A 14269-nucleotide genomic window follows, 5' to 3' on the forward strand; every position below is an offset into this window, starting at 1 on the left:
GTTTTATTAAAAGGGAATTTTAAATGTATTTTATCAAGTTTTCTTTTGTTATAAAATATGTTTACTTATATGTATCTGATTTTTAATTATTAAAGTTCTTGTCAAAGTCTCCATCTACCCTATTTGTCTGGGACACTGCTGGATTTCCTGATGAATTATTATAAATTCCTACATGCAATAGCAGTGCAAATTATTAACCTTCCTTAGATATGATATTGTATATTTAATAAATAGCAGTACAGATTTTTTTAAGTTCTGTTTTTACTATTGTTAAAGAAACAATATTTATTCCAAACCTTTAAAGCAGTCAGACTCTTTTTGGCAAAACCAATTTTATTTAGGCTGTAAAAATTTTTTAATTGCTACCCATTCCTAAAGGATTCACTGTATTTGGGATAAATGATGTCATCTTAACTCCTTGATTTCTTATGTTAAAATCTTTCAAAATATATAAACCTGTTTAGAAAATGTCTTAAGTATACTCTGGTTAGCAATGGATTGGAGCCTCACTAATGAAGTAAGATATCTGAGACCCTAATCAACGTTTTCAATGTCATTGATAAAAAGACTTCTGGGTATATGGGCACATGATTGTCATTCTCTCTCTCTTTTTTTTTTTTTTTTTTTTTTTTGGTTTTTGGTTTTAGATTTTCGGGGGTTTTTTATAATCAATCTCTTCAAAAGGATTGCTATTTTAAATCTTTATTTTAAAACTGCACTAGCTGAAAATATACACTTCTACATTCATTATTAAAACACTGTTGTTTTATAGGTAAAGAAATATTGAAATTTGATTTTTTTTCTACTTTTGTTTTTCCAGATGTTCGAAGAAGAACAATTTATGAATACCACCGAGTAGAGTTACAAATGTCAAAAATTACCAATATTTCAGCTGTGGAGATGACCCCATTACCTAGTAAGTTAACATGTGAACATACTGAGGTGGAAAAATCAATTTGCAAGTTTGATGATCTGATCTTTTTACCAATAATTATAACACAGTACTTGACATACAGGAGTATCTTTATCCTGCACGTCTGTGGGGATGGGTGGGTGATTTTTATTTTGGTTGAGCAAGTGTTGTTGTTGTTTTCTCCAAACTACCGGTTAGTCATGATGACTCTATTCTCTCCTGTTTCCTAGCCTGTCTCCAGTTTAATGGTTGTGGCCCTTGTGTATCTTCTCAGATTGGCTTCAACTGCAGTTGGTGTAGTAAACTTCAAAGGTAAAAAATAATAATATGAAAATTTTTTAAATTTTAAAAGGACCCGCTGCTTCTACTCTTCCAATGAATTTTAAATGTATCAGGCATATTGATTATTTTAAATATACGTTATTTAAATATACATTATTCAAGTATACAATATACAAGTATACATGCACACACAAAAAATGACCAAAATACAAAAGAAAAAATGCTCACAAGTGAGAATTTTAGTACTTTCCTTTGTCTGGTTGTTCAAAATTACCAAGAACTTTCATAGTCAATAAGATCATTATCTGACATACATTCATGATCCCTTTGGGGTTTAAGATAGACGATAATTGCAATTGATGAGTCTTTAAGTTGATGCTTTTGGTCCATGTTCTATGGAAAGCATGGTGTGAGATATCTTTACTGTAACAAGGATAATTTACTCTTAATGACATGCACATTCTTAGTAAATTCCTCTGAATATCTCAAAGGTTACTAGCCATGATGAGAGATATAATCTGAGGCTGAGGAAACTAACTGGTCTCTACATAAATAGAATGTATAGTATTGGTCTGTGTTGTAATTAACTGACTGAAACTTAAGCTGCCTCACTTGCTGATGTCAAAGAGGGTTACTGATTTTCCTGAATGGCAAAGAGGACTTTTCAATCCCTAGAGTTTGCAGGAGTCTGGATGATCATTTGTTAGAAATACAAATACAGAGTGAAGACTTTTGAATGTGTTTTGTTATTTACGCATCCATTTTGCGCATCAGTTATGTCCCAAGCACTGGGAAAGCAGTAGTGAATAATATAGACGTGGTCCATGCCCCTTTCACCCCCCATGGAGCTTATATTCTGTCTGAGAATTAGTCCCCATCCCGCGTTCAGGCTCTGTGAAAATTCCGCTTCTTCCTCCAGGTGGAGAACCGAATCTCCAAGCAGGTTCCATCAGAACTTTCTGTTGTAAGCAGTCTGTCTTATCATCTTGCTGCAGCATTTGCTGTAATGATAGAGGCGTGTTCAGGAATATTTTAAAAGTACTAAGAATAGAATGCAAGTTTCTTGATAACAAGCTTTAGGAAACATGTTTAACTTGCTAACTTTCGGGCAACCGCTACATTATTCTGGATAAAACGGTATTATTTATTATAACTTACGTTTGGTGTTCAATTTAACATGTTGTTCCAATAATTTCCTTTGGGCAACGAATTTCAAATAATGAAAAAGCAAGCAGGCAATTAGCATTCTTAAAAGCAGATTTTTAACTAGCTGTATTTCCAACGTGGGAAGAATTGCTGTAAAATCAAGGGTTTGTGGTCGTTTATATTCCTATTTTTCTGACATTCCACAAAAATCACATGCATACCAAGAGTCATTCAAAATCTGTTTAGATAATGACCAAAATGAATAAAAAAATATGGCATTTCAGTATTTAAGTAATACTGAGCTCAGACATGAAAAATGCCCAAAAGAACAAAGTACGAGCTTCTGGTTTGGGGTGTGACTGTAGTTCATGTTCCAGCTTAGTACTCAGCTCTGCTAGAAATCGTTCTAAACCACCAGATTGTATGTTTACCCGGTATCCTGAACGTACCTTCATCATTAGCTTTTAGCATAGGACATTTGTTCACTTGTCTCCTTTGCTGGCTGTGGGTTTATTAGGGGTGATTTGCCCATATATTTTCAGTGTCTAAAAATGTACGTGGTGCTGCATAAAAATGGATGAATGAATGAATGAATGATGATTAGGTTCCAAATGAGGGAACCATGATTAGATTTGTCTGGGACCAAAGTGTTTCCCAGGATGAGGGACTTGCGATGTTGAAAACAGGAAAATCAAGGGGACTCCAGGTCACGGTTGCCACCCAGCCAGAGTACTATTAGGAAAACTCTTGTCTAAAATAATGCTATGATAATTGAAGATTTGGGACATTAGTCTAGAAACCTACCTTCTACTAACCATTTCATTATGTTTGTTTTGTTTATTTTAATCTCATTGGTAGGAATATGTTTAAAGTTCCAAACAAGCAATTTTGGCAATCAAAAGACATCCACAAATTGGAAACTGCTTTATACTGTTACTACTTCTATTGTTTTGGGAGATTTCTCTACACACATTGTACCAAGGAATTTTCAAATGTATTTAACTTGTGCAACATTTTTACAGTGGAGGAAACTGAGGCTGACAGAAGCTAAGTTATTAGGTTGGTGCAAAAGTAATTGCAATTATTTTTAACCTTTTAAACCATATTACTTTTGCACCAACCTAATATTTGTGCAGGGTCTCATTGCTCTTAACTATTAAATTTGGAATCGATCCCTGATCTGTGTGACTGCCAGGCCTGTTGTCTTGACCGTTTTCCTGTTCTTCTTCACACCTGCCAGGCTGCAGGTGCACTAAGCAAGTTAATCTTCATCATCGCCTGAAAAGTGACAGACATCCTGCTGAAAAATATTTTTTTATATAATTGATGTTGCAAAAAAGTGTTACAGGTTGTTGTTTTTTAGGCATAAAAACAATGCAGAAGAGAATTGAGCAGAGCATAAGGCTGGTGGTGTATTATTGAAAGCACAGTTTTTTTTCAAGATTAATAGAAAAAAGAAACATGGTGATATATATGAATATGGAAGGAATCCATCAAAGAACACTACTGAAAAATACATGAGCTTCCTGTGTGTTACTATTTGCTGTTTTGTTGAATATCAAACCCTGGTTTAAAATCTTGGATTTATGTTTAATTCTTCAGCAACTCAGTTATATACATATCAAAACCTGCCTAATTAATTGGTTTAACTATGGCTCATTGCACTTTTGTTCAACTTAATTTCCCCACTGCATTTTATTAATTTCTCCTTAAACCTCTGAGCTTCAAAATTTTCCTTTTGTTGCCTGGAAGCATTTCCCCAGCCTTTAGAGCTTTTATTAACAAATTCAATAAAACAAGAAGTCTTATCCTAAGCAGCACAAAAAGTGCCTTGCGGATTTTTCTTCCACTCTTCTTACTTTCTCTTTTGTTCTCATTTATCCCTGAATGATAATCAGTTGGTGGTGATTATTGAAACTCTCCAGGTGGGTTTGCTCTAAAAAGATAAGTTTAATTGGTTTGTTTATTTCCTTTAATTCTCATTTTTCAGGAAGCAAAAACTAAAGCTTACCCCATGTCTGAAGGAATTTGAGCCATAGGAATATATATAGAGATCCGTGATCAAAAGTGTTTACCTAGAATAGATGACCCATTGCCTTTAGGAAAAACTGCTTTTACTTCACTGCAAATTGAGAAAACTTGAATCAACCACTTTCAACTATACCTCATATCTTCACTCATTCAGCAACAATTTTTGAATGTCTCTATGTTCAAGTTATAATCCTAAATTACAAATTCAGTGGTTAGTAAACAAGAAAAAAAATCACTGCCTTCACAGAGCTTACATTTTTAGTATGGGAGATTGCTTTTAAGCAGAGACACGCGGAAAATAGAGTTAATGGTAAGTGATGAGTGCTATGGCAAAAAGTTAAAAGTAAATAGGACAATGCAAGGGGACATATAGCAAAGTTGATAAGAGTAATGTAAGAATAATAGGAGTTTACTTGTTGGCTAAACAACCTTGCCTTTTTGAAGCTTGGTCTCATCAGCCATCATCCTCCAAAAGTTTATTTTTAAATAGGAAATATATTTTAGCTCTTAAAATACTCATCCATTCATTCATCCATTTAAAAATGTATTGAATACTTTCCACCCTAATGTATACAGCAAGCACTCGTCTAAGCCCTGAGGCAGTTAGGACAATAATCAGGTATTCATCAGAGCCAAAGCTCTTGTGGAACTTAGAGTTTAGCTTATTAAGCTAGAAAATACATGAATTAATAATTAAACAAAATGTCATCTGATGACGAGTGACCTGTTGTGTTTGAAAGAGCCAGTAGTTACCCTAACTGGACATACAAGAAAGGCTTCTTGGAGGAACTGACAATTAACTTGGATCTGAATGACAGGGAAACAGCTATGTCAAGGTGAAGAAAAAGAGTATTTCAAAGGGACAGGCAAGTGCAGTGGCCCTGCTGTGGGTTCAAGTTTGTTCGGATGAGGAAGGGAAAGAAGTGCGGTGAGTTGAGAGCATTCAGAGTGGAGCATGAAGGGCAAATGGTATCAGATGAGGTCAGAAAGGTAGCATAGTACCATGACACAGATGGATTGGTAAGCCAGCAAGGGTTTTATTCTCAGGGTGGCAGGAAGTCTTTGATTTTAGAAGAACTTAAGCAGAAAAGTGATATGATTCCATTATATTTTTTTACAATACAACTCTGGCTGCTCCATGGACAATAGTGGGGCTTTTTGTGTGTGCTTTTTGGATTTGTTTGTTTGTTTGAAGGGAAGGAAGATAAAAGTAGACAGTATATACAGCAGTCTACAGGAGGAATGATACCAGTTTGGACAAGGATGATAATTATGGGGATGGAGAGAGATGAATGAATGGGAGGTATATTTTGGAAGGAGACAAATCACTTACTAGTGAATTAGAAGAAAAGGAATAGGGTAAGAATCAAAGATGCTTCCTAGCAATTTAGTGGATGCTGGCATCTTTTTTTTTTTTTTTAAGCTAGATAAGATGGCACAAGGAATAGAGAGACTAGGTAGGGTGAGGAGAAATAGAGTTTGGTTAGGGACAAGTTCAGTTTAAGATGCCTATCAGAATTCAAGTGGAAATGTTGAGTAGGTAGAAAAAATAAGCCAGAAATTCCAGAAAGAGGTTATGGCTAGAGGTTCAGATTGGAGAGTCATTATCATATAGATAGTATTTAAATTCATGGGACTGAATGAAATCAGTGATGGAGAGAGTGTAAATTGAAAATAGAAGAGATTCCAGGAACTAGCTGATTGCTTGGCATAATGAGGACAGTGCTAATTTTCCATTACATAATATTATTTAAAATATATTGATATACATATGTGTTTGTATAGACAGACAATACCTCTGAAAAGATACATATGAGACTTAAAACAGTATTTGTCTCTGGGGAAACTATAATGAGCAGGGTCAGGCATGAGAATGAGTAGTACATTTTATTAAGTACTCTTTGGTATGATTTGAATTGTTGCCACATGGAGTTGAAGACAAAAGCAGGAATCAGCAAGGAGAAATAGGAGAACATAAATTCTTTAAATGGTAGAAACACAATCTTACTTATTTTCGTGTTTTCCACAGCACCCAACAGTGCCTGGCCTAATACAGGACTTCAGCATATACAGTTACACTGAATTAAGGCCAGATAATTGAGGCCAGAGATTTCCATTTTCTTGAGAATTTTAATTGCTCACTTTAGCTGTTTCTATCCATGGGCCTTGTCAGTGTTAACCACTGACACTGTGGAAAGAACTAAGCTGATGCCTGGCATTAAAGATCAACTGTTCTAATTAAGCATATTGAACACTGGGGAGTTAGCCTCTTGGTGCCTTACTTTTAAAGAATTTTCCACCTTATATTTACCTAATTCCAATAAGATTCGTAAGACTGGCACTGGTAAAATTTGGGGAATAAATACATTTTATGATTCCACCTACCAAAATAATAGAATAGGCAAATCCCTACTAATGGTAAGGACCTGTATTTAATGAACAGTAGTGTAACATATTTAGTTTAGAATAAATATGACATGAAGGAGAGATGTTCCCAAAAAACTTCTCTATATTTTTTCAACCTATTATTTCTATCACAGTTCTCTGAGCATTCTCTGGCACTGACTGTTATTTTCCACTGAATGAATTGAATTTCTTTGCAGTAACAAAAAGAGAAATAGAAAGTGTCACATGTAATATATATATTTTTTTTAAATGAATAAGTCAGAAATACTGACTAATAATTCATTATTGATACAAAATGTATTATAAACCTAAATTAATTAAGAATGAAAAAACATGTGTATATAGACACAGCTAAATTTTGAAAATTGACTAATTTAGCTTACAGAAATTAAGCTAAGTTTGAGAGAAGAGATGGAGAGAACAAATTTAAGTAGTGCAGCTGATCTGACCTTTCCCCAATCATTAATCTTATACTCTTGAAAAACACACGAACAAGAGTTGACTATACCTTCCTCCTTTGATCTCGTTCCTATGTACCCCTTAACATGGGCATATCTGCAGCACTGAGTATGACTCTAGTGTATAAAGATGCAGTGGGTACTTTTCATACCACATGGTCCTAAAGACAAGCCAACAACAACTTCATCTTGGGTCAACCCAAAATCCCACAGCCCATTCTGACACTGGAGGAAGAACTGGTTTTATTAAAAGACTGTCAGGCTCCTGAGTGGATGGTATTAAGGAAATTTCAAGCATATTTTGACTCAGTATGACTTTTACCTACCTACTCACCTCAATATCTAGCCCTCAAGTAAGACACCAACTCCACTGCAATCCTTAGAGGGCCACAGAAAGTTTTCTGTTGATCTGATTTAGCTGTAAGGCTTAATTAACTTAGTCCAAGATTTTAAGATTGAAAGGAGAGGATCAGAAACCCGCAATTGTTGATTGACAAGCCATGTACTCTTAGAATATATGACTAAGTCTGAAATTTGTAAAATTAAGGTAAATCAGTAGTGGTAGTGAGCCTGTATAATTGCATATGTTTAAAGATTCCCTTTATGTCCTTGATAAAGCCATAGCCTACACCCCTTTGACACCATATTTGAAGCTACATGTTTTTATACTATACGTTTACAAGATCCTTTCACATAAGGAAACCCACTGGCTTTGGTAATAAGGTGTGAAGTCCAGACCTAATCGTCAAGTAGAAGCCATATAGGAAATCCAGGATCCCTGATCCAAAACTAATTATAACCTTAGGCTCATTTCAATGGATTGGGCTAAGATAAAGTTCTGCTTGGAAATGCACCTCATTTCAGATGCACATTTAGAACTCACCAAGCTTTAAGAATTTAAATAAACATTCATTGATCTATGTTCCAATATATTGACTTTCTTTCAAGTTGAAATCACTTCCATCTGCTTATCAGAATTACTGATTATTAATATTCTGATACCCAAAAATGTTGCCATTTTCAGTATATAAATTGAATGTCCGGTTTAGCGCAAAATATTAAGCTACTTACAACTCTAACAAAATCTATTTTTGTGTCTCTAATAGAAAGCATGTCCTTGCTGAAGTATCAGATCCAACAAAATTATTTAACTGAAGAAAAATTAATTGGAATGTTTTGTTGTCACACCGCCCAGTCACGACAGACAGGAAGAGAATTGCTGTCAGTTCTGATCGAAGGCATCAGAAAACATTAAGTGTTAATTATATGCACTCAGCAACAACGGATAGAACATCAGTCTGAAACTGACCCAAGTCTAAGCTAAATGACATTCTTTCTCTTTAGTGTATTCTGATGAAGTGTATTGGGCTTTCTGTATCAAGGAGTACTAGCTAGTCAAGGTTCAGAAGGAGTCCAGAATTGAAGTATTTCTACATTATTCAAAAGGATCAAAATTCCCAAAATTGATACTAGTGAGGGGGCCATGTTTTGTTGTCTGAGGTGGATTAGACTGGATAGCTGAAGACTGAGTGGCACAGCCAACAATTAACTGACTAATCTTGGCCAAATCAGTTAAAGCTCTGTGACTCTATACCCTGAAACATGAAATATATGTGTCATCTAAATGTATTTGATTTTTATATTCTTTAGATCTGAGTGGCCCCAACCTTAGTAGTTCTCAAATATTGGGACAAATAAGAATTGCCACAGGAGCTTGTTAAAATGCGGAGTTCTCTGCAGATCACGAAGGGATTCAAATTCAGGAGGTCCAGAGCAGAGCCCAAGAATTTCACTTTTTAATAAACCTTTTCAGGAAGCCCTGTGTTCTAAGAACAAGGTGGAAATTCTGATCTTGCGCATGTGGGCTAAGAGTCCTGCAAGCCTGCAGTGGTTATGCCAAAGTTGTATGAAAACACGTATTCCTAATTTGGAATAGGGAAATATTACAGCAAAAAGTTCTAAAGTTAAAAATGTTTGTTGTTAAAATCTATTTGGAGTTAATGAACTGGGTCTTGATAAAAGGAAGCAAGTTTTGTATATATAATAAATAAAGCAGAAGATTTTAGAACACTGCTAGCTAGTTAAAATGATTGGAACAGCTTTGATTTCTAAATTTTTATTCAATGACTGCTACCAACATGGAAATTCACTGTTCCAAATAGACTAAGGGGCTGGTAGAAATGCCCTACAAATAAGAAAATTGTTTTGATGTGCAGTGCTTTATAAGAGGTGAATTGAAATTTGAATTTTTTTTTTAGTGCAAGACCCTTTATAATCCTTTCAAATTTAAATAAAAAATCTTAGCATTTCTAATAATTAGCTTGTCCTGAAAAGTAGCATAAACAAAATGGTGTTTAAGAATACAAAATTAAAGTCAATTCTTTCTTCCTTTTGAGCATTCCAAGCCTAGCTTTAACAAAAGTATACTAATTCTTTTTGTGTGAATCAATTGTAACAGTACAATAAGGTATGATATTATTTTATCCATTACATGAAAGCATTTTGAAGTATATTTCAATATAGAGAATACTTTTGAAAAGATACGTAAGATTCTGCTAACAGAGCTCACCTTGGGGAAACCTTAATATATTGGAAATTGGCATATAGAGAGACTATTACCATTTCCTCTTATTCCCTTTTGTAGAGTTTGAATTTTCACCACATACCTACACTTAATCAATCAATCAATATACAAACAAATAAATGTTTTTAAAAGAAAGAAATACGTATGTTTGTGGGGACAGAGCCAGGAGTGCAGTTTCCAGGCTCTCAGCCTCACATGGAAAGGTGCTGGCTCAGGTAGTAAATGGCCATCAACTGTGATTGGATGGCCATCAGCTGTGGCTAGTTGGCCGTCAGCTGTAACCAGTGAGCCATTGGCCACTAATATAACTGCTGTGGCTACGCTAGCAGCAAATGGGGGCTAGCAAGAAGACGGTGGCTGGGCTGGCAAGAGCGGATTGCAGTTGGCATGGCGGATTACAGCTAGCAAGTGGGGTTGGTTGGCAGAGAGAGGTGGACGGCAGGTTGCGGATCGTGTGGCTCCTGCTTCCTGTGTCGCCAGCTCAGCCACCAGCGAGACTATAGTGGTATGACTCCCCTATCTATGGCTCCGTGGGTGTTCCTTTTTGGCCTTACCATGTCCTGTGTTCTTATGTGGGGAGCGGGACCAGAGACCCCTCATGCCACCCTGTGTGACAATGTTAAAATATTTTAGAAAAATGTGGGTACTTTTTCAGAAAATTCTAGTTAAAGAACCTTTCAGGAGCAGATAATTATCAATGCTGAAAATATAGGCTACATTTCTTCCCTCTGGAAAGACAGCATTTGATTTACTAGCTTTTTGATATAAAGCACATGTAATTCTTTTCTTTTAAAAAATGGTGTTGAGCTGTGTATTTTTATCTGTCTATCTATCTATCTACCTACCTACCTACCTATCTATCTATCTACCTATCTATGTATCTATCTGCCTATCTATGTATTTTACATTTTTGTATCTGTCTCCTTTTGGCCACTGGCCATCTGCCAGTCTCTAAGAATGGCTATGAATTCAGAATAGAAACCAACTTTCTTTTTTCCAAACTCTAAAGCAACAGGTACTTGAGCCAAGTCTCTTGATAACCAAGTCCCACCTGAAATATCAAGGCATTCTTTTAAGTAGTATTTGATTTTCCAGTCAGTGAATGCTGTGTTTGCCTTCCATCTGAGCACCATTTGGCAAAGTAGAGATAAAATCTGTAGAATTATTTAGCATCACATCTGATTCTAGCTGCTTTCTCAAGATTATCCAAGTGATTTTAAAGTTTTGCTTAAGTGTTTACCAGCTGTGATGTCTGCATTTTATGTAGTTATAATTTAGAGAACTAAATTTTCAACAAACGAAATCTAACAAACATATATGGAGTATCTAAAAGTGGAGCATTTCAGTGCTATATTACATATTCCATTCCCTTGGCTAGCTTGCAGTAACAGTTTCTCCTGGAAATAATTAAAAGATAATTGTCCAAGAATGAAATTGAATTTGTTCAATTTAAAAACAGTAGGTGCTAAATTATTATGGAAAAAAATATGATCCTTAAAGGACAAGGAAATAAGAACTTAAAAGCAAAAAATGAAGTTCACAGCTGGGTTCTATAACAAAATAAAATGACATAAGTATTGAGTATTGGGAGAATCTGAGATTAACAGTCATATATTAAAAAGACTGACAATTGGTAAAAGAGAACATTTAATAAAAGTAGTTTATAGTTTAATATTTGTTTTGCTGGGAATCTAATGTCAAAATTTAGAAAGACACTCAAAATACAGTATGTATATACTCAAGCCAGCTTTTTCAAGACTTCTGCAAGAAAATTATAAAAATGTCTTTGGAATAGTTTCTGATTTTTTGCTTTCTGTTAAAATCAATCTCCAAGAGAAGTTGAAATATGACTATGTGGGGGACAGAGCAAGGAGTGCAGTTTCCAGGCTCTCGGCCTCACTTGGAAAGGTGCTGGCTCAGGTAGTAAATGGCCATCAACCGTGATTGCATGGCCATCAGCTGTGGCTAGTTGGCCATCAGCTATAACCAGTGAGCTATTGGCCTCTAATATAACTGCTGTGGCTACGCTAGCAGAAAAATGGGGGCTAGCAAGAAGATGGTGGTTGAGCTAGCAAGCGGTGCAGTGAGGGTTGCGAACAGTGTGGCTCCTGCTTCCTGTTTCTCCAACCCAGCCGCCAGCGAGAATATAGTGGTATGACTCCTCTACCTATGTCTCCGTGGGTGTTCCTTTTTGGCCTCACCATATCCTGCGTTCTTGTGTGGGGAGCGGGAGCTGAGACCCCGCAGGCCTCCCCGCACGACACATGGCGCAGGGAGCCGAGTCTCCCGCACGACAGACTATTTCATAATTCTTGATATGAACATACTAAAAATTTTTATGAATTTTCTAAATGTTAGAGTGTTTATTTTCTGTCATGTCCTGAGTCAGGGGTACAATCTTACCCATTACAAAGGCCTGCCCAGAGTTTTCAGGGAAATTTTATGATAGGAATTCTGTCATTCATGGACAAGTTCAGGAACTCCAGTAATACAGCAATGCATATAATAATCCTGCTATTTCTTTAGTTCTGAGAACACCTACGTATCTTTTTATATAACTGTAGCGCAGTCTGACCAAGCCGGTATACGTTATTAGGGAAAAACAATGAAAAAGGTATTTCAGGATAAAAATAAGATTTATCCTTTGAACAAAGATTAGCATTCAAGTTTTCCTTTTCTGGGGTGAAAGAAAAGGAATTGGCAGATTCTAGGTTAGTGAGACTCATTTTTTTAGTCCTTTCCGGAGAGCCACTTTTTTCTTTCATCTCAGCTCTTGAATTTTCCCTTCAATGACAATTCATAATCAAGGGGGAGCTATTTTCTCTATGAACATGACCTTCGCTGCAACAATTTCTGATAGGCTCTGCTCCTAATAATACACAGATTTTATATGCCTAAAATAATGTCTTACGATCACCTGAGAAGACCTCTCTATTGACCTGTCCCCTAATCAAAATTAATGTCTCCCTTTGCACCCAGCCGGCACACAGGTTTATTTTATGCCTGCCCAGATTGCCTCCTGCTGTTGCTGCTAAATTGCATGAGCTTTGAAAGAAAGGACAGGGGAATTGTTTTAAGGTAGAGAAATGCCTTACACAGGGAGATAGTTAAAATAATTATAATAGCTACCTTTTATTCTATATGTACTATGTGCTAGGCATCACACGAAAGCCTTTACTCCCACTAAAATCTTTTAATTCTATTATCTCATTCAATCCTTGCAATCACATTAAGAGGCAAGTGTTAAGATCCCTGTTTTATAGATGAAGTGAATGAGAATTAGGAAGGTTGAGAAGCTTTAGCCAAGGTCAGGGAACTAGTAACTGGTGGAGCCAAAATTTAAAATAGAAAAATTTTGAAGGGTGAATAGTTGGGATAGATGAAAAAAGAAACAAATACTAGTGTTGAAATTTCTCCATCATGCTTCTGTGCCTAATCTTAGCACATGTAGTTTAAAAAGTATATTCATATATGCTGATTAGCAATCCAAAGCAGAATGTCAATCAGGAAAGGGGGAGGGTCCCCTCCCTTGCCTACTAAAAAGATTGTATTGGCATATGTACATTAACATCTTCAAACCTTATTTGAATGGTTTGTTGTAAAAGATACAAGTAAAGTTTCCTTCAACAGTAATTGAGGTTATATTATTGCAAAGTGCATGATTGCAAGACAGAGTCTTCATGAAAAAAAACAAAAATCATGAATTGTAGAAATAAAAATAGCACGTAGATAGAATTCTCATGGGGAAAAAAAGATTAAAACGACATGCAGCAAAAATGGTATATGAAGGATTTTTTATTTCGTATAGAAGATTTACTCCTCTACCAATCACTTTACTCTCGTTTTCTACTCGTATGTCAGAAGATGGGTCATAAACAGACATCTGACCCAGTCTCCGAGAAGAGAGCATAATTCTTGAGGAATGGGCATAAAATACTTCAGAATACACTTAAATTTTAGCGTGAAAGCATAAACCTACATTGTCTAAAATAGCAAAGTGAACAAGAATACATACGTGGTAAGAGATACATATACAGGAAAACTTGAGTGGAAAAGCTTACTGAAGGTGAGCACAGATTTTGTGACAAATGTCTGTGAAGTGTGAGAATCAGATTCATTCCTTAAATGCCATATGCTCAGTTTTCTCAGGACAGGCGTACTCCGGCCTGTTGTTGCAGTGTCTCATTCCTTTCTCTCTCTCCTTTCTCTCTCAAAATTGTAGTGGTTTGCCCCATAAATTATATGGTCACCTTCCCTAACTCCATTCTGGGAGTTCCAGTTATTGTCTAAGTTTTAAACACAGTTGTGTATTCAGAACCTGAGGCCGTGCTAGAATTTCTAGGTTCATTCAGTTATTCTCTGTAATGGAATTCCTCTGATAGACACCTTATAGCCCACACGACCTGAAGTATTTACTATCTGGTCTTTGACTGGAAAAGTTTGCCAGAT

At 35.9% G+C, this 14269-nt stretch overlaps 1 protein-coding gene across 5 annotated transcripts in view; it reads left to right on the top strand.

The window, feature by feature from the left end:
- Window positions 1-14269, top strand: part of PLXDC2 (plexin domain containing 2) — a 390269-nt gene that overhangs the window by 292544 nt on the left and 83456 nt on the right. For all 5 annotated transcript variants that reach the window (XM_074324846.1, XM_074324845.1, XM_074324844.1 and 2 more), the window contains 2 exons: window positions 821-916; window positions 1144-1225. In XM_074324846.1, coding sequence (XP_074180947.1) covers window positions 821-916; window positions 1144-1225 — 178 coding nt within the window. The remainder of the gene's footprint in view (window positions 1-820; window positions 917-1143; window positions 1226-14269) is intronic.

Source organism: Rhinolophus sinicus, linkage group LG02 (assembly GCF_036562045.2).
Source record: "Rhinolophus sinicus isolate RSC01 linkage group LG02, ASM3656204v1, whole genome shotgun sequence".
NCBI lineage: Eukaryota > Metazoa > Chordata > Mammalia > Chiroptera > Rhinolophidae > Rhinolophus > Rhinolophus sinicus.